The sequence below is a fragment of the Athene noctua genome, chromosome 23 (genome assembly GCF_965140245.1).
Source record: "Athene noctua chromosome 23, bAthNoc1.hap1.1, whole genome shotgun sequence".
NCBI lineage: Eukaryota > Metazoa > Chordata > Aves > Strigiformes > Strigidae > Athene > Athene noctua.
The window spans coordinates 7996548-8020991 of NC_134059.1; the positions used below are offsets into that span (position 1 = coordinate 7996548).

Here is a 24444-nt window from a genome sequence, read left to right on the forward strand (position 1 = left end):
TCAGATTTGATAGACTCTTTCAGAGATCCCTTCCTAATCTGTACAAGATGGAGGTGTCAGACTGGTTTGATGCAGTCTGTTCTCCCACAGCAGCTTAAGCAATCTGTGTTACTTTTTCCACCAGCATCCCCTTGATGTTTTGCTTTTGTTATGTAACACTGAAAGACTCACGAGGTAAAATAGGGCACTTATTAATACACTGTCCATCAAAATTATTCAGCATCTGACATACCTGAATGTCCTTATTTGTGACGTGAAGTCCGAGTCACCGGCCTTTACAAAAGCTGAACTGCGGATGCTTAGGCTGGTAAACAAAAGTTAAATTCTTTTTGACAGTCCAGATGCTAAGTAAGCATATATTGTCATTCATAGACAACATCGATCCATTGTGTTTATAACAGGACACAGTAAGTGACAATTAGCAGCAAGGAGTGATTAATACGAGCTTTCAGGATGACCATCTACTATTTACAGGCATTAGCAAGAAGAGGTTACAAGGTGGGATTTAAAATAATATGGAGGTCACTTTAAAATTTCTTTCTTTGAACTGTATAAACTAAACTGGCTAACAAAGAGGCTGGTGTTTGTTTTCAGTTCTGTGTTTTTACAATCTGAGTGTAGATTACAATATGGTGTTGTTTCGCTGCAAATCCTCCTTATTGTTTTAACTCTTCTGTGCCAATACGATGCTGATTGTGCCTTTTGGAAATGATGACAGGGTGGCAGAAAAACCTTCACAGTTATTAAAGCACAGCTCTTTTGCAACTTCTTTGTTTCCTTTAAAGGAGTTTTCTCCCCGTTTCTAATGAGGGTAAAAACCTTCTGGAGTGTCAGCGGGTGGGCAGTATTACAGGAGTTGTGCATAGTCCTATATAAAACTGGAAACCAAAGTTGGGGTTCGGTCCCTCAAACTAAGGGAAAGTTATCAATGGATTCATGCATAGCCTGACAATAACCCCAGATTTGTATCTCCTTCCTTGGCCTCTCTTTCCTCCTGTAATCCATAAAAGTGAAGTATATCAGAGATTAGGGATATTTCATGGTAAGGTAGGTTATGACTGAAGTTGAATATAATTGTGTGTAATTGGTGTCTATGTGAACACACGAAGACTAGTTGAGATAACGAAAGTTAGAACAGCGATTTATTAGAAATAAAACAATTTGAGAAGACAGTTCATGGGTTCAGTTACTTTTCTTTCTGGGCAGCACTGTATTTGTGGATATAAAAACGAGACTCCGAGCGTTACGGCAGGAAGATGAAACGTTGTGAGCGGTTTGTCAGATTCTCGCGCTGAAGGCTGGTTCACAAACACAGTTCCCAGAATAGAGCAGCGCAGATGTGACCAACTTCAGAGCTGAAATGTTAGCCACCTAGCAAGTAGGAGCCTTCTTTGAACCCTCTTTGGTTGGCAGCTGTGCTGAGAATCCTAGAATATAATCTGTAACCTGCAGTTCTTATTGCTGGTTTCCACTGCGGGTGTCATACTGTAAGCCAGGTTTGCAGCGGTGTCTTGGTTCTGCTGAGATCTGTTATCTGAAAGGCAATACCACTCAGTGTGACAACAGAATACTGGGGAAGCAAAGGCTCTGATTGTTAGACTGTAAATAGGTTTAGTTAGTCATATGGGACGATTTTTAAATGAGGTAGTACTAGAAATCCTTTCTTCTTACGTTAAGCGAAGGCAATCCATGAGGAACTGCTCAGTTTCCAGCGTACAGCGAGATGCTCTGCGTGTATCTGGCATGTGCCACTCTGAAAGTTTGCAAGTACTTGTGTGACAAATGTGAACCCTCTTGCAGAAAAATCTCAGCCTTCTGCCCAAACAAAACAGAGCTTCTTGAAACAGGTAGTGACTTTGCAGAATTTGTGTTAAAAAAAAACTTGTGGAAAGTTCAGTTGGCAAAAGGTAGTTGGTGTGTTTGTTGATTTTTTATTTTTTTATTTTTTTATTTTTTTTTAAAGAGACAAAATTAAGTGCTGGGATTTTGACGCTTAGTTTTGCAAACACACACCCCCTTGTTTTACTCCACGACACCGTTACTGCAGGTTATTGTAGGTGAGAGCGCGGGCTGCGGGGCGAAAGGGAGGAGCAGGGGAGAGGAGCGCCGCGGGCTGACAGGAGCCAGAGCACACCACGTACAGAGACAGGCCACATCCCAGCGACAACTCAGCGGCAAATGTCTAGAGTAGATTTGCTTTAAATAATTGTATAAGGGGAAGAAAGACTTCCTCTTTGACATGAATGCTGTCTCCTCCTTGAATGGTTTAGCAGAAACTGATTATCTGGAGACACTCCAGATTTCACTCGCTGTGTTCTGAGCACGTCATCCAGAGTAGCTCCACTGTAACTCTTAACATGATTTGAACTGAAATGCGGATTTTCCATAATGTACTTTTCCACAATGCACAGATTGCCAGTTCTTCTGATTAAATTTCCAGTCTTCCATATTTGGTGACTTTTATTCTTCTGAAGTCACAGGCACCGAAGTAAAGGCGTTTTTGAGGATATCCTCGGTTATGAAAAAAGCAATCATGCGAACAGTTCACACTTCAAAAAAGTTCTGAAAACGTGCTTGAATAAAGTGATTCTTAAGGCAACAGACAGTACACAAATTTTATTTTAAAAAATTGACAATGTATATGTGCTCTTCTCTCTCCCCACTATTGCACTTCAACAGTTGAGGAGTTTTTGCGTTGTTACTTTTTCATGAAGTGCTTCTTGGGAAGTGTTACTGGTCGCGGTCAGCTCACTTCACCTGTTCCTTCTTTCCTTTCTCCCCAGACTGTACAGTTCGTTCAAGGAATTTTTGTTGAAAAATATGACCCAACAATAGAAGATTCATACAGAAAGGTAAAATATTTTTCTGTCTTTCAAGTCTCATAGAGCTTGCTTCTTTTTAACAATGCAACAAAAGCTTATTGGAGTGAGAAAGGGTCTTTTCTGGGAGGATGTTACGGCTGTGTAAAACCGCAGCAGGAGAGCGACGCGCAGAGAGCATCTGTCTTGGAAGGGGCTTCATGCAGGTACTTTCCTTCACCTTTACAGAATACTTTACTAATTTAGGGCCTCTGAATGCAATTGGACAAATTGTAATAGCTACCAAAAAGCTGAATTATCCGGGAATTACAAATTTTGCTGTTAATTGAACCGCTCCCTAACTTAGTTCTGTTTAACAGGATGATTAAACCCGTATTACGCCGTATAACCAGGTGCTTTCACTTCAAATCTCCGATGTCTCAAGCTGAGGCAGTTTGAGGCTGCAGCTCTTCTCTGTTTGCCTCTTCCTTCGTTAGAGGTTACTGCACCTGCCCAGTGTGTTTTCCTGAACCATCACCCATTTCCACGTGCACTGGGAAATGAGCTGTGGTGGCTGGCAGACAGTGTGCTGCCCATCCTCCTGCCAGGGCTTCTGCCTGATGCCTGGGGATAGGAACAGCTCAGCCAAGCTAGGGTCAGACTGCTACTCGGATCTAGTTGCTGTAATCTGACATATAATTATTCCTTCAAAGCACAGATCTCAATATTTGCTCTGTGTGTGCTATCTGTAGAAGTTGTTCTGGAGGGTCCATACGCCGTTCATCGCAGCAGGTTACATTGCTGTAGCGTAGCAGTTGCCTTTTGTTGTTTTCTTTCAGGGATGGCTGTTTTGCTGTTCTGTTCAAATGCGTTCTGCTCGGTTTGAAGGCATATAAAATTCTTTACGGCCGTTTTGGTTGCAGACTTGTAATTGCTGAGCAAAAGTCCTTGTCAGGATCACTGATGCTGTCATGTTACGTAATTCCATCAACAGAGCTGCTTTCTTCACTCGACTGATGTCAAGTAACCCACTGTTTTACAGATTAGCGTTCATGGTACCATAATTAAAGGCACCAAAACATAAAACAAAGATTTGTAGCATTGGTGCCTGTGATAATTAAATGTAAATGGTGGCGTGAGTTCTGCTGTTAAATTTATTTTACTTTCCTGGAATTATACCCCCATTGGATCTGAGAGATTTCTCAGTGAGTGGAAGACTTGCTAAGCCTAACCGTGAGGATCACTCAGTGGTTTTCTTCCTTACTCCCTTCTCCCCCAGCAGCAAGGAAAATTTGAAGTTTAGCACCCTTTGATTTGTAAGAGTGTTTTTTTTATCTCTCTTGAGATGTTTACAATGAGCTGCTCATTTAAGCCTTTGTAATCGACAGGGTCCTGGAGCATGAGTGAGCTGACCCGAACGCCTGGCTTGGGCCGTAATTAATCCTCTAATAGCAGTGACTCTCCTAGCGCTGGGGAAGTGCAGTGGCTGGCTTGCTTCTAGAGATCTGTGTGGCAGAAGTAAAAATTAAGCTGATATTCCTCTTGCCTGTCCCATTTCAGGCATTTTGGTTTTAACTGTGTTTGTCGCTTCCTTTTTTTCCGCAGCAAGTGGAAGTAGACTGTCAACAGTGTATGCTTGAAATCCTCGATACAGCAGGGACAGTAAGTAATTTTTAAATTTTTAATTTTTTTTTAAATTTTTTTTTCTAATTGGTATGGAGTTTCTGTGTTAAGAATGAGATGGGACGTTAAGAACAGAACTTATACCAGTGTCATAATCCTGCCCAAGCAAAATCAATAGATCAGCTGCAATAATTTAACTGGAACAATTTTGTGAAATAACCCGAAACCCGGTGTGGTGAACGGGCCTTCTGCAGCCCTGCCAGCAGCGCTGTGAATCCGTTCCCCACCTGGTGCCCCCGTGCTGGGACACAGAGGTTGGTGCATCCCGCGCCACTCGTCTCTTCTCGCCTCGCTACCGACGTACTGATAGGGGATAATTTTAAATGTTCATTTTGCAAGTGGCCAGAATACACAGACACAGATCGAAGCCGCTCCCAGGCCGTGCGTGGGGATCTCCTCCCAGCGTGTCGCAGCAGCCTGCGTGGGGAGGGTTTTGTCAGTGAAGATCTTGTGCCTGTGCCCAGGTGGTACCATCCCAAGGGCTGGGCAGTGGCCTCTGCCACACCAGTGTCACCTACCGCTGGGCAGAGTCCCCTCCCGCGGTACACAGGCCCGGGGACGGCTGAGTGCACGTCACAGGGGCAGGATGTGCTTCCTGAAAGTTAGTTTTCTTTGGAAACCTTTGAAAATTGTCAACAGCAATGCGAAGGCGTGGAAGCAGACATCGTTGTTACACGGTTCTGGTGAAGCTTCCTCGCGCAGGCTTGGGCAGAGGCAGCTCTGAGCTGGGGCAGATTTTCCAGCCTGCTCTTGCATTTCATTGCGTGGAAGCCTTAGGCCGTTCCGTGCCAGGGGCGGCTGCGGTATGACTGCGGGTGTTCCGAGGGGTCAGGCAGTGCCTCCCTGCCTGGCTGTGCGCGCGGGAAATTGTGAGTGTGTGACACCTTGTCCCGTCTCAGTATCGTGTTAGAGGAGAAATTGAATTTCCAGTCCTTATCTGTTGTCTGGGGAGTTGGGATGATGGCAGGCTCGTGCTTAACGCCTTCCCAGAAAATAAATGGAAGATCGCTGACAAATATGTCAGCCAAATCTTAACACCTTGTATTATAGTTTGGGGCATACAACAGTCAGTCTGCAGTGACATTTTTATTGCTGTTCTTGATCTTTTTCCCATTTTTTCAAGAAGCCTCTTTCCCTATTAGGGAAAAAAAAAAACAAAAAAAACAAATGGAAGGAGATGTGTTAATGCTTTTATTGAATTTGCATCCTTCGGTGGCTTTCTGTAAAGGGTAAAAATATAAATGCTTTCTGTGCGGTACTGTATCGTCTCCTTTACAATATTCCATTGTTAATGTTCATTAGCTGCGTTCACTAGCTAATTACTTTTAAAAATATTTGATTACAGGAGCAATTCACAGCAATGAGGGATCTCTATATGAAGAATGGTCAAGGGTTTGCACTAGTATATTCTATAACAGCACAGTCCACATTTAACGACTTACAGGACCTGCGGGAACAGATTTTACGGGTTAAGGACACTGAAGATGTAAGTAGAATATTTTTTTCTTCTGCAAATGGTTAAAACATGCTTGTAAGTGAACATACAGGAATTTGAGGGCAAAATTTCTTTCTAAGGGTATTCTTTGCTCTGTAGCAAAGTTTTGTGTTGAAGTAAGTTTCCTTAACATTGTTGGTTATTTCCAGTGTTGTCATTTGAGGTCCAACACCTGCTGAGGGGCATAATGAAACCAGATTTTCACGTGTACTGGAAGTCTAACAGTCTTTGGAAATGGTGGGAGTTGATTGAAAGCAACGTTGGGTTTTTTCTCTCCTTTTAACTCCTTTCCAGTATTTGCATTTTCTTTCACTGTGCTTTAGCGGTACCTTGTTTCCCTCAAAGTTAAGGACAAATAAGAGTCGAACTCACCGCTGCTGATATTTTTAGTAGATCTGCAGCTGTCTTACAGTGGAGACTGACATTGCTTTTCGCAGATGTGTGAAGTGGACGTTGAAGCCCACAGCCGTGCCGTTTGCTGGAGGTCGGCCCTGAGGCCTCTCCAGTCCCGGGGCGAGCGGGGCCGTGCCCTCTGCGCCCTTCACCCGCGTTTGGGCCCCAGTCCAAGCGGGTGAACTTGAACTCAGAGTAGAAAGGACATGTTCAGCTAATGGACCAAACTGTGCCTTGTCATTTAAGTGCCGTTAGTATTAATAGCCTTTTTTTTTTTTCTTTTTTTTTAAATTGCTGGATGTTCCTTTATTTTCATTTCTCTGTGTGTGAGGGCAGTGTCGGGGAGGCGGGTGGCAGCGGGGGCTGCTGGCTGGGTGGCGCAGCCCTGGCTCCCGCTGTGGGAAGCAGAGATTCCCTTACTGTGCCTGTGCCGAGTCCCTCGGTCTGTGAGCTCTGCTTCGCTCAAATCCATCGGAATCAAAACTTTTACAGAATTGTAGGGCATCGTACGGAAATGTGCTTATCCCCTTCTGCGGGAAGGGCGGGTGTTTAAGGGTCTGTGGCTCCTGTGCCGCGCGCGTGAGCAGGGAGGGTTCAGCGTTGCACTGCGGGCGTGCCTGTCCCTGGGAACGCCAGTGGCACTCTGCAGACCACCCTCAGCCCCAGGCTTTTAAACCCTCGATGGTTTTCTGTGTCCCTTCTGTCGTTCAGCAAAATCTGTAACCCGAAGGAGGTCCCGCAGTTGTATGTATTAAGTCATTAAAAGACTCCGAAAGACTCTTAGCGAGTGACGCAAGGTTGTGATTTTGGTTGATTAAATCCTTTTCTAAAATGAGGAAAAATTACATTAAGATAGTTTGCATTCAGTCCTGTTTGACAGAAGAAAAGTATTTACCGTGTTTCCAGTTCCGGCCCCAGCTCCTGTAACTGGAAGTCCTTGGTGGGCTTTTAATTTCTAAACATGTGATGTAGGTGAGGTGGTTGGTGGCTCTTGCCGCGGTAGCCACGTGGCTGGTTGAGTCGTGTGGCAACTCTGTGTAGGCTTCCTCCAAAAGACGCTGAAATGAACTTCTTTTTTTTTTTTGCCTAACATTTGATAACGTACCCAGGGGGTTTCCCCGAGGGCTGTGAAGATGATTGCCTGTCTTTCCCACTGACCTTTGCTGCGGGTTGCGCTGGGGTTGCGTGAGCCGCTTTGCGGGTCCCGGCCGCTCGGGGACAGCCCTGGCCCCCCGCAGCCCGAGCAGCCCTGAGCCTCCCCAGGTGTTGAGGCCAAGCGTGGGGTAAGCTGTGTGCCGGGTATTTAAATAACCAGTCAGGGAAACGCCGTGCCCTGAGCAGAGCGTGGCTTGGCTGGTCGGGGGCTGCTTCTTGCTCTTGGATCTTCATTGCCCCGGGTCCCGATGACTTTGTTTTGGATGGCTTCGGTTCCCTCCTTGGTTTAATGAGCTGAACTTCTGTTTTTGCAAAACTGGTTTTCATTTAGGTTGGGATTACACCCGCATAAATCCCTGGTAACGTGAGTCTGTTACTGGCCTCTCGGTCAGAGCCCGGCGCTTCGCTCAGCTGCTCTCGCCGGAGGGGAATTTGCACCGTAAGCTGGTCAAGTTCATCAGACAATAGAGACTGTTGCTTTCGTTTTTACTTCAGTGATTTGATTTAATTATTAAAATGCATTTATTTATTTTGTGTTAGGGGGATCCAAGCTTGAGAACCTTTTGAACATTTAAGCCATGTTCTGCTGAGTTAGGAGAATGCACTCCTTCCTGTGTTTAGTTTCAGAATGTGTCTTTTAAAACCTCAGTACTTAAACCATTAAATTATATATGTCTAACAAAGTTTAAATTCCGGTTTTCTACATGAAATACCAAATGATCAAAAGTTAGTTGTTCATCAAAGTCTGTCTTGGCTCTACGATAAACAATAACTTTGGAAACAACCTTTTAGAGTTTCATGTCTTTCAAACCTCCACTCTTTACCCATCTAGGTAGCACTTTTTTTCCCTATCATTTCACATCTTAATATATTTTTTTTACTGAACATCTTCAAAACACATTTTCATGTTTTGGTATGAGAAAATTTCTCTTAACTCTCTAGAAAACCGTGAAGAGTGGGATTAAACTTGATACGGTTGTAAATATCCTGTTGGCCTGATGTGAAATACGCTTTTTTGGATTTGCCTCATCTGTGCTGCGACTTCAGGTTTCTGATGTAATAAGTAAAACTTATTTCTCAAAAATAAAAATGTGATCATTTTTTAAACAGTACGGCTGTGAGTTTTAAATACAAAAATTACTCTTGAGTGTAGTTGAATCAGGAAGAGACTACAAATGTTAACACTGAAGTAGATTAAAAACATACAGTGTGTTGTAAATTACCAGAGGAAGTGGATAATGATTTATTTTCCAGCTGGAAAGTACTCATTTTCTGTTCAAAGAATTAAACGCTGCAGGAAGTGGAGCAGGGTGCACACCCATTATCAGCAGTTCTTTAGGGTTTTTTTTCTACTTTTCCACGGCGTAGGGGAAACAGGATGCTGTCGCTGTTGCGTGCCCGCGGAGCCCTGCAGAGCATCCTGCGGGTCTCGCTGTGGGCTCGCGTTTCAGAGCCACCTTGGCTCCGGCTGTGTCATCCCCCAAGGTGCAGGTTGTAGAAGCAAACTTCAGAGTGACCTGTCACCCACAGTTCCCAGGCGTCGGAGGTCCTGAACGGCGTTCTCCGTCTCCAAAGCGGCTGTGGAGGCCTGGGGCCGGAGCGGGGGGCCGGGCGGTGCTGGTGGGTGCCCCAGCTGCACCCTCCTCGGGGCAGGCTCCCGCCGGAGGGGCCGGGCTGTGATCTCATCGTTTGTAGGTACGGAAATGGCACCCGGGGGCAGGTAGTTGGGGTTGTTACGGAGGTTGTCTGGGTGCTTTGTGTTTCCTGTTTGCTGGCTTAAGGTCTTTTCTACCTGTTTGTGACACCTTGGTGGGCTCCAGCCATGGTAGGGCCTGCCTGAGCAGGAGGAAGCCTTCTGAAGTTACCTATCAGGATTTTTTCTAAAAGGTCTGAGTACTGGTTTTAATCTATCTTTTTGCCCAGTTTTTTTTCATCCTGAAAGAGTTTTAACTCAATATCGAAACATAACTGATGAGAGCAAGTGTCCCGCTGCTTACACTCACCAGCGCTTACTCTGATACTTTGAGACAAATGGTTTTATAAGTTAACGAGTGCTGATTGCGCTTGGCTCTCCGCACTGCACCAAGCCAAGGCAGCCACAGCCCCGGCGAGAAACCTGGGAGCTGGGGCTGGGCAAGGGACCCCGTCCAAGGGACCCCATCCAAGGGACCCTCCTTGCTCTGCAGCCTGAGGCAAACGCGTTGGTAACGAGCATTTACTACAGCCAAGGTCATTTTCCTACGGTATTGCATTTCTGTGTTTTTCTGTAGGAAATGTCCCAAGGAGTATGGTTTCCCCAAGGCACTTTCTTCCCCATGAAGGAGCAAGGAGGTGACTCACCCAGATACTGTATAAAGCCAACACTTAAGGAGAGGGGCAGATGCCCTTTCCTCATTGTCTGGAACAAACGATTTGCCTGTATTTGCGTCATGGGTGTAGGATGAATCTTTTAAGCATGTATCAAATGGTTGGTTTAATATTGCATGAGATTTATTGGAAGTGATGTGCTTTCAGGAGCTGAGCTGCTAGGTGGACACTAGTTGGAAATGTTAATTATTCTAAGCTAGTAAATACAGAGCACAGCGTTTGTGCCTTTCGTAGCGAACATCCTCTTCTCTGCGTGTGCAAAACGTGTCGGCAGCGCCGTATTGTGCTGAGATGAGAAAGGCAGGTGCTCTTGTGCACGGGGCAGTGGGAATACTGGGCTGCCCAGGACTGTTGCCTTTCATTCCGTGTCCAGGGCAGTGCTTTTCAAAGGTGTTTCCATTTATTGTTGTGTGGCTTGACAGCAGGTTGACAAGACAGGTCAAAGGGGCTGAAACATATATTATTTGTCTTAAAACACGTGCAGTAGGTTCTGTTGTCTGCGATAGGCTAAATTGGCAGGCAGTTTAGCCTGCTGTCACATAAAAGTCCCGAAATGCATTTCCGTGGTAAATTGAGTTTTTCACTAGAATGGTGCTGGATGTAGGGACCAGAAAATTAATCTTTACTAACCTGAGATTGTGCTGAAATATGACCGTTTGGTTTTACGGTGTCCTCCAGGTGTTTAATTCTCAGTGAACCAGCGTGTCTGTAGTACGGACTTTCTTCAGCCCTTTCCAGCAGGCTCTCAATTCCAGCCTAGTCTGTCAGCTCTGCTGAACTTCTCATTTGTATTGTTTTTCATACTGTCTGTATTTTCCCTCCTCCTCACAGCCTTTGTAAGCCGCGGCATTACAGTCCATGTGGTACGTTAACTTGCTGATGCTCCTCTTGTTCTTGCTTGTCTCCTCTCCAGGTTCCAATGATTCTGGTTGGCAATAAATGTGACCTGGAGGAAGAGCGTGTAGTCGGCAAAGAACAGGGTCAAAACTTAGCAAGACAGTGGTGTAACTGTGCCTTTCTAGAATCATCTGCAAAGTCTAAAATCAACGTTAATGAGGTAATTATCAGCTGTTCCCTTGTCTTTCCTACTTCAGCGTGAATGCCACGCTAAACCAGCCTGTGGTCCTTCATATATTTCTTAATTGGGAAGATTCAGGATGATTTGGAGATCTCAGCCTAAGAAAGGCTTGTGGTGCAGCGTGTTTGACTGCTGCTTTCTGTTTGTTCTAAGGAGATCGGCTCCTTTTTCTCTGTAAAGGGTGGGTGGTTTCTCCAGGTAAGTGCTTTCTATAGCCTGTGCCAGAGGACATGAATAGCAGAGGGTCCTGAGTAAGCCCAGCTAACTGGATGACTCCTAACTCAGATAAACTTTATCTGGGAAGTGTACTTTTTCAAGATAACTGCTGCTGCTATTCAGAATGTGGATTATGCCCCATTGTATCACTTGTGGTGTTGCGCAGCGTTGGCTGGTTTTGAAGTATTTGCTTTTCCCATTCCCGCTACATCTGGCTGCGCGAGCAGACACCTCATCGCAGTCCTCCTCTGGTAAGGCACTGACCTGCCGAGACCGTGTCCACACGTACATCTGCCCGGGCAGCTCCCCGTGTGTTTAAACGAGAAGCACCTCTGCAATCGGCGTGCCTTTGGCGGTGCCGTTCTGCTGAGGAGCTCTGCTTCACATCAGGCACCAAGTTTTTATTCTCTGCTGTGAATTATCTGCCCGTGACAGAGGCCAGGTTTCCAGCCGCAGAAGCCGCGCTGACCCCCCTGAGCAGAGCTGGCTTGGCGCCAGGAGATAAGTGGGCCCGTTTGGGAGGCTGTGTGATAAGCAGGAGCAGTAGGACCTTGGGCTGGGCCCAGCCTTAGTTTGGCAGCTCGCGGGACGTGCGCAGCGCTGCAACGCTCCAGTTGAGAGGGAAGGGAGCTCCAGGCTCATGAATTGCAGCTTCTGTGCTCGGGATTAGCCTGGCTGCAGTGCTCCTGATCCAGCCCAGTACATACAGCTCGCTGAGCTGGGCTCCTGCCAGAAGGGACTGGTGGTGTCTGTGTGTCTGAGCTGGAGTAAAACTGTGACTGTTAATGGAGAAACGAGCGGCTCAGTCGTCAAACAGATCGCTGTGGAGCGCAACAAATGCTGTTTCATTTGTATTGCCAGTTTGTGGCAGAGACTGACCTCGCGCTAGCCGAAGGTACCTTCAGGCTCTCCCGAGAGCCGCGTGGGGCCGGGGATTCTCTGGCAGCAGACGCTGGGCTGCGCCGGGGCGGGTGCACGCCCGTGGTTTACACACAGTCCCCCCAGCGGGTGACGCCGCCATCTCCTGGGGCCCAGCCCTGTCCGCTGCCTCCAGAGGCTCAGATCGTAGAGAAGACAATGATTATCCAGAACATTAGTTTCTAGTTTGATTGTGATCTTGATTTTCTGGGTTTCTCTCTGTTCTGCTGGCTCATAGGCTGGGGAAGCGTTTGCATTATTCTAGGTTTGGGGTGTTTTTAGCTGCTTTTGGACTTTCTAACTTTATCACGCTCTAGATTTTAACAGATTTCTCTGTGTGTTTGGTGAAACAAGCTTTTCATACAGAGAGGAAGCTTTTAATACAGGTGAGAGTCAGTCTCAGCAGCAACACTCCAGTGTCTTTCTGGTGACCCGTGTGATGCTTTTGCACCACACTGACCTTTCTTAGGGATAGTGGCATTCCTGAAACCTCGCTGCAGACTGCACTACTCGCGGTCAGTACCGGCACCCAAACGGTCTAACTTTACATTATTTTTCAGAGGGATTTCTATCCCTACCTTAGCCCTGGGAAGGTGAGAGGGATCTACCTCAAAACAGGCAAGGATCTGGTTTTCCAGAGCAGAGATGGTTAATGCCTCCAGAAATTCAGACTCTTCCTGCACATCATAATCACATTCAAATCCTCTTGGCTTTTGTTTACAAAGGCTGAAATACTGCAAGCTGGTTTACATCAGCATAGAAGATGCCAGTTAATAATTGGTTTCTCCTACAGAAACTTTCTCCTCATCTATACACTTCTGAAGGTCTTGGCTGTGTCTGTTGGAGAGTACAGACTGCTGCTCTTGCCAGAGGCTGACAGTAGAAAGCTGTAGTAATAAGCTTAGTAAAGGAGTAGCAACTTAGTAAAGCGAGCAACTCAAATGCTATTGTAAAATATTTTACACAAGAGCTTGATAAAGCCACCATCATGCTAATTAAATTTGAAACTATTAAACTGTGCACTAGTGCTTCTTCATGTAGGTCATAACCAGCAAATCTTAAATTTCCAGTTGTTGCAACTTGTTACAAACTCTTTCTTTGTCGTCTGAGTTTCCTTGGAATCAACAAGAATTTGTGAGCTGTCAGCCACTCCAGGAAGGAAAAAAGTAAACAAGGACAAGGGTGGAGCCTTCTGAAGGTTTAAATATTACTCCTCAATACTGTGACCTGGTTCCAAGCATTTTTGTGAAGCTCGTTTTGCTATAAATGGGTTGAGCATTGCTGGGAAAACAACTCGCAGCAAAAGCGTTCACAAGAAACTCGTCTCTGAAGCTGAAAGAGGCCCCTGTATCCGTTCCCTCTGGAAATGGCTGAGTTCAGGACAGATGATTTGCTTCTCCTTGCTGATTTTATTAATAAACTCCAAAGATTAGACCAGGCAAAAAAAGTGAAGTAATTGATTAACCGTTGGAATGTGTTGGGGTCCTTTGCAGCGGGCGGGTGAAGCGGCTGTGGGAGGCGAGAGCCAGGGAGGAGGGAGAAGGCGCTGCGGCGCTCTGCGCAGCCTCGCCAGCCCCGGAGAGAAGAAGAGCCTTGAGGATATTATGCCCGTCTTTTAAAAACCCTTTTGTCGTTCCCCAGCTTTCTCCCGCTTTGCCAAAGCAAGGGATTTGTTGCCGTTTCGTTGCCGTACTCTTCTGAAGCCTTTGATCACACTCTACCTGAAGGAGAAGGCTGTGTGCTGCGGGCTGGGAGTTCGCAGCTCCCTGATGCTCTGCTCTCTCGTTCCATAAGCAGTTGCTTGAGAAACATGTTTAAATTAATTTATAAGACTGTAGCCACCAGGAAAGATTACCAGCTTGTCAACCTGCCTAATTTTTTGACACTGGCTTAATGTTTTAACACTTTGATTTTTCAGTTCGTGTTTTTCATTTTCAGATCTTTTATGACCTGGTCAGACAGATAAATAGAAAAACACCAGTGGAAAAGAAGAAGCCTAAAAAGAAATCATGTCTGCTGCTTTAGGCTCCCATCGTGCAGCAGCTCTGAGCCAGGTAAGAGGTGTCTGAATTCCACCCACAGCTCAGGGCCGTGAGCTGCTCCCAACAGAGAGAGGACTCACTCCCCTTCCTTCCATTCCTCTTCCTTCTGTCTGCTCACAAACACAAAACTCTGCATTTGTTGGATTTTTTTTTTTTTTTAAAAAAAGTTGGTTCTACTGACTGACCTGTCAGAGAAATATCTGCTTCTCTCGCTTTCTCCTTTTCTTGGGTTGATGAGTGCAACAGAGCAGGAACTTCCCTTTTATTCGTGCAGGTTCTCTCTCTTGTGACACTGCTCTGAGCCACCGTGGCTCAGTTTTGCTCCTTTTTATCCTCTGCTGAAATTTGGTAGCGTCTACAGAACTTGTTACTGGTGCAGCTGCTGTCTCGCCCTAGGGGTTATGGGGACAATTGCAAACTGGTTTGGGTGGGACATGGATTTCAGTGGCGCACAAATAAAAAGCTGCCCAACCAAAAAATAAAAAAAAAAACAAAACAAAAAACCAGCCCAAGGTTGGACATAGCTATAAATAACCTTCCTGTCTGTCTTGGCAGGGTACTCTGTGTGCTTACAGCACTTCTCTCACATCCCGAATGGAAGCAGCATGTCTGTAGCTTCGGGTTTTGGACAGAAATATCACCGGGGCTGCCCCGTGCGTGTTAGCACACGCGTGTGCTGCGCGGCCCCGTCCGGAGGCAGAGATGGCTGGGGGTGGGCACGGGGGCAGCACGGGGTGTGCGGAGGCTGCTGAGGCCCGGCCCTGGGCACGGGCTGGGAGCCGTGAGCTCACCGCAGCACCGTGATCTTGGGCTGCGCAGGCTGGCCCTGGCCACCTCGGGTGATTCTGTGACCCGCCAGAAGCTCTGCGTTCTTCTTTAGTTTCGTGAACAGGGGCAGTGTAGCTGGCAAAGCAACTCCAGTGCCCTTGTCCTGCAGCGTTTAAGACGCACACAACACCTGCTCATAGAAGGCTTTTGGGGCTGAATTTCTGAAGACAGGCGTTGCCCTGCCCTCTGCCCGGTCAGAGGTCCCGGCTGTAGGCAGCCAGTTCTGCGGCCTGGGTGCGACTGATGGGGCAGTGGAGCTGTGCCTTACCCTGCCCGCCGGTGACACCGTAATGACTCTTGTCCTGAGCTTTGAATGCCAGAAACAGTAGCTCGGGCTTGTGGGGAGACAATGGCTGTAGGAAGAGAAATTGAAGAGTATGTCTCGAGGGGCTTTTCCTGTTCCTCAGGTGATAGATGTGAGTTTAGCCGGTGTGGTGTCAGCCAGGACGGCTTCCTGGAGACGGGCTCCCCCGGCGGGGCGGCTCTGCCCGCCCGGGACCCCGCGCCCGGCCCGAGTGCTGCGACGGCAGCAGCAGCCACCGGGCTTCCTGCGCCCAGTCAGTCACCGTGAGACTTCTCCTAACGCTGACTTCTACCCCTGCCCCAGATCTGCTCTAGAGGTCAAAATCCTTCACGGTGTCTCCCCCGTTCCTTGTCAATCTCTGCCCAATCCGTTCCCTGCTCTTACGGCTGCAACGGGGCTCGGGGCTCGGGTTTCCAACTCATCAGACTTCAAGAGCATCTCGGAGATATAAAAAATGAAATCCCTCTCCCATAAATTGTCCGTCCATCGCCGAGTTCCAAACCCAGGCTGCGGCTCTGGTGAAGCAGATGAGGAGGACGGGTGGCAGGATAAACAAGAACTTGTTTCTTAGAGTTGTAGTTTCCAAGGTCTCTTTTCTTCCTGTGCCTCCGAACTCGGAGGGTGGCAGGAACAAACCCCAGTCCGGGGGGAAGAGAAGCTCCTCCTGCTGAACCGCTGCGTGTTTTTACAAGCCTGGGTGCGGGTTGTCTGGGGAAGCTCTCAGGCCTTTGTCCGAGATCGTTTGCTCATCGGTGAGATGAGAAACATTCCCTCCATCCTCTTTTTTTTTGCTTTTTCTAGATTGCAGGAATGAAGAACTGTTGCCTAAATGGAAAGTGCCAGCATTCCCGACTTCAGAACCTTATGGAAGTTAATAACATATCTGAAGAAGCTTCTCCTGTTTTTATATACTATGAGAAGAATTGAAATATTAAAATGGTTTGCACAAAAGTCCCTGGAAAAAGAAATTGCTCTATGTATATCTCTTGGAAATTTAAGACAATAGTACTCCTCCTTTGCAATAGCAGTTAACAGACGTGAAAATAAATATAATTGACTCTAGTGTATGATTATACAAAGGAGCATGGATGCATTTCAAATGTTAGATATTGCTACTATAATTAAAATTTCATATTGACCCTTTTATCATAATTTCTCCCCATCAAGCACTAAAAATGTTCCACCGTTATGTTTTATATCTAGAACTATAGATATATATTGTCTGAAATTTCCCTTTGAACTCACCACAACAAATAACTTTTTTGAGTCATTGACTTCATTTTATATTTAAAAGTTACGGAATATCATTATTTTCATTCTGCCATTATATTCTAATTAAAATTGTTTGTGCATAATGCTTTGGAAAAATGGGTCTTTTATAGGAAAAAACTGGGATAACTGATTTCTATGGCTTTAAAAGCAAAAATATATAATATACTAAACCAACTCTAATATTGCTTCTTGTGTTTTACTGTCACAGATTAAATTACAGCTTTTATGAATGATTAAATTTTAGTACATTTTCATTTTGTTTCTGTGTTTTTGTTATGGTTTCCAAGCTTTGGTTTTTATCCATGTTTTGTGAATTCCTCTTCCGTTCTGGTAGATCCAGTATTTTGTCATAACAAATACCGCCAGTATGTCGTTATGCCGATGCGATGTCCTCACTCGCCCTCCCTGTTGGATGTATTTGATCCTACCGCACACTGAAGTACAGAAGGTTACTTTTAATTACTTTTGTAGATTCTCTTCAATGTTTAAAGATTGTATTCTGCTGAAAATATTTCCTCTGTACAATTATTTTTATATGTACAAATTTGGTTTCATACTGCAGCCAAGGTCTGACTTTTGCTGCCATCTTTGGTTCCGCGCCATCACGTACCTCGGGGTGGAATCCCTGCTCTGAGGACGCAGGAGCCCGTGCTGATCTCTCCCCGTCAGCATCGCGACACGAAGCTCTGGAGCTGAAAGTTGCTTCTGTCGAAACGCAGCTTCAGCAAAGCAAACGGCTGCTTTACACGTTCAGACGAAAATCTGGCTTTAACGTTACCTGATCTGCGCAGTCAGCTGGAGGGGCTTTTTGTTTCATTTTGGGTTCGTTGTTTGGGTTTTTTTAATACCTGTTGGTTTCATAAAGTTTAAAAGCAGGATGTGAAGAGACCCACAGGTGCTCGGCCCTGATCCTCCTGTATACGCAAGGACAGGAACCGCCTTTGGGGCCCAAATCCCATCCTCGGTGCGATGCTGCTGAAATTCCTGCAGTGTTGGGGGACTTGCTCCTGCTTCGCTTCTGAGTAAGTGAGAAGAGAAATGTATCTTCACAGTGGAGAAAACTCAGGACAGAATTTGTCCTGGTTGTTAAAATGGGAAATCTAAATGTAATAGCTGGTGAACAGTTGTTCCTGAACCCATTGTATAGTTTTATTGGAAACCTGGGGGGAGAAATTTCTATAAATTAAGTTTTTTCTAAAACTGTGTTACTGATGCGGCTGTTGAATTATACAGAGATCCCAGTTTCTAAATGCAGCCCGAACAAGACTGGATGAAAATATTTGGATGGCGATAATGTGAAAACATCTGCCTACTCACAAGCTACTAGGACAAACGTAGTTACTTAGCTGGTTGTCTTCAACCTACCTATGCGCTTCCTTTTTCAGGAGGAGCAGAAGCATGGTATTTGCAGGTTGGTTATCTTTACTAAATGTAAAAATATTTTAGTAATAAAGTAATTTTAATGTACCCGCTGACTGCTAGACGTCTCTTCTATAAAAACAGAAACCTAACCCTAATTTTCTAGGTACAGTGCAGTGTATAAGTCTGGGGTCCGCGTTGGCTTCCCAGGAGCTGCCGCCTGAGCCCGGGGTGCTCTGGGTTGCAAAGTGAGTAGTAAACTTGGTGTAAGGGATGGAGGAAGAGGTCGAGGCGGGGTGGAAGCGCTTCCCGAGCCTGTTGGCTTTGCCACTAGATGGTGGTGTCGGAAAATCTGAGGGGCCGGTTGGGGCTGGGGCGGGGAAGGCGCTGGGCGAGGTTCCGGGGGGGTGAAGCCCCGGTACCGGCCCCTGCCCCGGCGGGAGGACGGTCGCGTCCCGGGACAGCTCGGTGCCCTTCCCTTTGTGCCCCACACAATGAATTTGTTTTCTCACTGGATTAAAAAATATCTTATCTAATGGATTTTAGCACAATAGCCCGAATTCTGCCCTTGGGTACACTTCAGCAGATGCTGCGTAGCTTTATGCCCAAAGAGAACGTGCCCTAGAGCACCAGGGGTTTAATGTTTCACCGGGTTAAAAGTGAATTTACTGAAGAATGTCCTAAAGAAAGGTTAAATTAAAAACCTTCCAGAAGTAGTCAGTTGCATGCTTCTGCTTTTGTCCAGCATCCAACCAAGCAAAATAATATTTTGCTCCGAGGAAGAGAGCACATTTAAAATTTCGATGAAGCTCTGCAGCCCCCAAACTCATCCCAGCTCCTGAATTTGAGCTGTGCACAAATTCAGCCGAAGCATTTCACTGCTGTCTGGGAAAAATGCACTGTTCTTAAAATTCTCAGCCTGTATTTCTCTCTTTTCGGTGTTATCTAAAGGTTATTTTAAATCACATTTTCCCATCGAGTGTGGGTTGGATCAGAGGCTACCGGCCTGGTGATGCCCTGCCTCGCTGGAGGGTTGTAATCACAAGTTTTAATTTTTGATCCAAACACACATGCGAAGCAGGAGCTGTGGAAGGGAACGTGTCAGTGCGCCGGGGCAGGGGGGTTTGCTTGTGGCCTCCGAGACGTTCGACGCCGCAGTAGCTGTGTAAGGCCTCGCCTCCAGCGCCGACACGAGAAACTTCAGGAATGTAAAGTTCAGAGTCAGCTGAAACTAATGAAGGTTTTATTTATTTTGCCAGGACTAGGCCCTGCAGAAGCAAAATCGGATTTCGCAGTGGACGCGGTGCCATTCGGTGGGTGGCCTGGCCTGGCCCCCTCCCGCTGGGGGAGCCGTGGCGCAGCAGCGCTCTGACCTTCCCGGGAGGAAAACCCCAAATTCAGAGATGAGCCCTGTGTGGGAGCGGGAGGGGAAGGTCCTCAGCAGCATCACAAAGCTGAGACATGAAAAAGAAAAAGCCCAGCAGTGAAAGCAGCGCTCGGCCGAGCTCGGTGCCCGCGGGCTGTCCGGGAGTTTTGACCTGGACGCGTCCCCGGTGAAGGCGTTCAGCAGCCAACGGCCCGGGCGGCCACCACTCACCTGGAGAACCAGTTCCCCTTGCACGAGGGTGGCTGCTGTGAGCGGGGACAGGAGCTGCTCCTGCCTGCGCCGGGGGGTTCCTGGTCTGCCTGGGCCACGCAGGAGTCCCCTGCCCGTGGTCGGAGCTGGGGACGGGCGGGTTTGGCCAGTGAGTGCCCTGAGCTCCCAGCCTGGGGCAGCTCAGTGCAGAGCCCCAAGCCAGCTCTAGAAACAGGCTAATTAGAGTCTCTGCCAGGGCTAATTAGCCATGCTGCAAGCTCACAGTAGCCCTGGCACAGCGCTGTGCTAATGCGGCTGCTCCTGGCTGAGGCCGGGCTCTTGTCCTTAGCTCAGTTACTTGCTAATCCTGCTGTTGGGAAACAGTGATTTTGTATTCTCTTGGGACTGAAACAAGCCTTTTCCTCCTCAATTTGCAGAGACGCTGCACATGAGCAGCTCGGCTCATCCCTCGTGTCTGTCGGCAGCAGGTCGAGGCGCGAGCGGCGAGTGACGCCCCGTTACCCGCCGTGTCCCTCGTCTCCCGAGGGATGCGCGTCGGCGGGGGCAGCAGCAGAGGAAGATTAAATCATTTGTCAGAGATGTTGGAGAAGGCGGCGACAGAGCTGGAACTGCAGCCCCGGCTGGAATCCGAGGTGCCCGTCGGGCCGGCCTGGCCCTGCCAGCTCTAGACTAAACCCCGATGGCACCGCGCCCCTGCGGGCCGGGATTGCGCAGATGAGACGTTTCCTCCCGGGTGCTGGCCCTGGCACCGCAGCCCCGGGCAGAAGCCGGACTTCTAACACCCACGATTGTGTTTTCTTTGGGTGGTGCCAGTGTTTAAGGCCAAAGCCAGCCCCGTCCCTGGCACGCAGGAGGCTCGGGGTGAAGAAGGAGCCCGTTGTGCTGCAGGGGGGAGGACGCTCCGCGCTGTGGCCCGCGGGGAGTTGGCCGTGGCACGTGGGCCGGGCGGCAGCCGCAGGACACGCACAGCCGGCAGCTGCTCCCCCTGCCCGGCGTCAGGCAACAAAGGACAAATTCATGGGCCCTGGAGTGGCTCTGGGGGCTGAGCACAGGGGGCCATTATGGAGCGGGGGGAGGCAGGCCCGGGCAGGCTCTCGCCTCCGGCAGCGGGGGACACCTCGTGCTGCGCGGGGCGCCTTTGCTCGCTCCCGGGATTCGTCTCCCTGGGGCGCTGCTTTGTGGCCAGGAAACCTGAGAAAGCCCCGGGTGTCCCTCGGCACCACTCCACGGAGGGCAACAGCCACCACGAGCTGAGCTCTTCAGCAAAGTGGAAGTTAATAATTTTGCCTCTCTTTCCCAGTAAATGTTTTGTATATAAATCAGATTTCTGACAACCCATTTTGAGTGAAGAATGGTGGAGCTGAGCGAAAGCTGAGTATTGCAGCTCCGCTGCCCTTTCCTACCCCAAATCGTTGGCCAAACTGACTTCGGCTACGTTACACCTTTACTCAACCTTCCCTGTGCTCAGAGTGTGGATCTAACGATTTGAGGGTCACAGCCAGCATCCTACGACCATTTTTCATTTTCATTTAGCTTTGGAAAATAAGCAGTGTCAAGCTGCTGTGTCAGTGTGGCTTAAATTCAGGGGAGAACTTATTTGATTTGAAGCAGTTATTAAATATGACTGCACAGGAGCCCCTGCGGGATAATCCCTGATGATAAATGATGTTTGAAATGAGGGAGACCTGATACTGGCCGTCTCACTCTTTGGTCACAGTTAATCTGCAGGAGCAGGGAAAGGCACGGCGCAGTCACGGCTGCACGGAGCAAAGGGCAGAGGCTGGACTTGACAAACCCGCAGTTAAACCTGAGACTCGACTGGCCCAGAGTGTTACAGCAAAGACAAACTGAACTGGAGCATCTTTCTGTAACGCAGCAAAGCCAACACCGTGGGTTTCTCTCCAGTAACGTGCACCTTGGTCAACCGATTCTCAACACTGTCTAGGGCAGAAGTACCAGAAATCTGGCAAGAAACCCAAACGGCAAACAGAAGCCTCTTGTTTTCTGAAATCCCACGAAAAACGTACATGAATTTCAATGAAAACAAGAGGAAGCATCCATTTTCTGCAGGACTCTAGCACAGGGAGACACTAGTTTGTCCTGTGAGCGCATCACAGGCTCAACTGAGCGAACGGTAACGCTTTTTACTGGTCTTGGCGTGAAGTTTTCTGATCTAAATGTATTGATTTGGTTCTGACATGAAAATCCATCAGGGCCCTGGTGCAGGGGGAGGATAAACGGGCCCGGCAGCCCCCACGGCAGCTCCGCTCTGGGGCGGGGAGCTGAGCCCAGACCGAGCCCAGCGGGCAGGAGCGGGCACCTCAGGGACGGTGAATGTCTGGTCTGGTCAGCGTTGGGACTCACACGGTTAACTCTTTCAGTGCCCTCTCTCGGCTGAAAAGACTACCCCAAAAGAGGTTTTCTCCAAGAAGCTCACTTAAAGGGTTTCTTCATTACCAGCAAACTTCTGGAGCTCTTCGACCGTGCCCCCCCCCCCCAGATATTAGAAGAACCGAGCGTCCTCAGGAGCTGGACTCAGGCGGAAGGAGCCCTCTAACAAGGGACTTGGCTCTCTCAAAACCCCCAAAAGCAAATCTGTGGCTGCTCTCCCCTTACAGCCGCTGCTCCTGCCTTGGCGGGTCGCTCCTGCAGCCGCTGAGGGAGGGGGGAGCCTGGGCAGCCTCTGCCCGGAGGTGCTGGCTTCAACCCGGTCCCGAGCCGGGATGAGAGAGGAGCAGAAAGCGCGGGAGCTGCTCTTGTGGTCGGTGTCTGGTGCTGCTCGGGCGCTGCGTGCTGGAGCCAGGCTGCAGTTTTGGTGTGTTAGAAGTTGCTGTGTAACTGTGCCACAGCTGGGTTGTCCTGCTGCAGATTTCACACCAGTTTCTGCAGGAGCAGGACCCGGATTTGCTGCACTCCTGAGCTCAGGGTGTTCCCTTTTATTCAGTACGTGATGCAGGGTCTGATTAGCAGTTGACAGGCAGATTTTGGCCCTCTCCTTCTGAAGCAATCGGTGTTTAGGGCTTGACCGAGAAGGATTTGGTGTGAGATAAGCTTCCCAGAGTGGGGCCAGGACTGAAGTAATAATTGAGTAAGTGTGAGGGGGTGAATGAGACACGTAACCATGAGTCAGAGCCGCTGGAGGCAAAGCCGCTGCCCTCGGCAAGGAGGGAAAAGGCTCCTCGGTGTCTCCCCCGCTGCCCGCCAGCGGTGGCACCCGGCTCTTCCAGCTGCCAGCAGTAGATTTTTCTAGGGGCGAGGCTGGGGAGGGACTTTGCTGAGGTTCACAGCACCCCGAGTCCCGCTGCTGCCGGCTCCGGGCGCTCGGCTGTGGGGCTGGTACCTGCCCCTCTCACGTCGGGGTGGCTCGGGGGGCCGGGATGGAGGCGCCTGTGCTCGGTCCCGTGAGGGGGGTGCAAAGTCTTCACGTGCCGGACGTTCCCGCACGCTGGAAGTCGTGTTGTCTTCTCCAGAAAATGTCAATTTAGTTGCTGCTGTATCGTGCGAGTTGTATGTTCCGTGTGGGACTGGGGGGGGCTGTTGCTGTCTCGCTTCACGTCTGTTGGATTTCCCACATCCTTTAATTTTTTGTCAGTTTGTTTGGTTGCTGCTCTCGGTCGAGGCAGCTCCATGAGAAGCAGAAGAAATCCAAGCGTTTATTTTTAGAAACTGCAAAAAGAGTTCAACCCAAGGCAAATACAATTACTTCAGGTTGCGCGCAGGCTCCGGAGAAGCAAAGATCTATTTCGAAAGAGCAAAATGCCCTAAAAACCAGTTCCATGAAGCCACTGGGCAGTGAGAGCATCACTTAACCCTTTGAGGAGCACACTGAATTCCGGGGAGGTGGTGGACACCCCTCTGCTCGCACCCCGGGGAGCCGAGCGGTTGCTGCTGCTGCCGGCAGAGCCCCTCCGCCCCTTTCAGCCTGCCTCTGTCCTCTGGGGTATTTTTCTGCTTGAAGGGGCCTCCCAGATGCTATTCCTGGACCAGTTTTAGGGCATTTGTTGCCCAGAGCTTCTGCTGGCTTGTTTCTGGAGACCTCGTGGCTGGGGCAGAGGAGAAGGGGTGGGAGAGACTCCTCGGTTGAAAGCTTCCACTCTATAATTAAGCCGAACAAGAGACTCTGAGCTAAATCTCTGTTTCTCTTGCTCTGCCTGAGCAAACACAAAGAGGAGAAAAGGACTGCGCCAGACAATTAAAACAAGCAATAAAATTGCACAGAGAGGTCCGTGGAATGATTTTTCCTTGACATGCTCGCTCCCAACAAGTGCCACATGCCCTGTGTATAAATAGCAGCTGCCCAGACTTGCTTAATCATCCCATTGTTGCTTTATAATATTAATTAAACATTCCTCTGGGATTGTTCGCATTCTAATTAAGTCAGGAACTTACAAAAGACAGTGAAGAAACCAAACAAGTGTATGCTGGGGGATGCACAACCCCGATTTTGCTAAACTGTGTGCAACTGTATTTAAAAAAGAAAAAAAATTGAAATCGCAGGAGGAGTGTGGTTAAAGACATTTTTAACAGTCAGCAGTGATGGGGGCTGTTTGATTAACGGTCCCCGGGGATCAAGTGCGGCTCTTTGCCCCGGGAGGGTTTGGAGGCAGAGCTGTGGGCAGCGAGCGGCCGCCTGGGCGTGCGGGAGGGGACGAGCGTCTCCCCCCCCGTCAGCGAGACACGAGCGAATCGTCCCTGGCAGAAACCCACCGATATCAAAGGGCCAATTAATCCGCAGCTGCTCTGCGAGGGGGGACGGGGACGGCGGGAGACGAGGAGCTTCTGGAATCCCATTGAGCCGCCCCACGCGGGCGGCAGCTGGGGGCCGGGGCTGCGGCACCGCCACCCCCCGCTGCAAGGGGAATCCTGAAAATCCCAGGGGCCAGGGGGCTGCGGGGGCGCGGGCACGGCCGGCCGTATCTGCATCAGTACCCCTGTGCGA

The 24444-nt window shown here is 48.6% G+C and overlaps 1 protein-coding gene across 8 annotated transcripts in view; it reads left to right on the top strand.

Annotated features, from left to right (window-relative positions):
• RAP1A (RAP1A, member of RAS oncogene family) overlaps positions 1 to 18016 on the top strand; it is a 41928-nt gene extending 23912 nt beyond the window's left edge. For all 8 annotated transcript variants that reach the window (XM_074925791.1, XM_074925795.1, XM_074925794.1 and 5 more), the window contains 6 exons: positions 2784 to 2852; positions 4404 to 4460; positions 5827 to 5967; positions 10805 to 10948; positions 14042 to 14157; positions 16079 to 18016. In XM_074925791.1, coding sequence (XP_074781892.1) covers positions 2784 to 2852; positions 4404 to 4460; positions 5827 to 5967; positions 10805 to 10948; positions 14042 to 14128 — 498 coding nt within the window. In that variant the 3' untranslated portion in view covers positions 14129 to 14157; positions 16079 to 18016. The remainder of the gene's footprint in view (positions 1 to 2783; positions 2853 to 4403; positions 4461 to 5826; positions 5968 to 10804; positions 10949 to 14041; positions 14158 to 16078) is intronic.
• The last annotated feature ends 6428 nt before the right edge of the window (positions 18017 to 24444 follow it).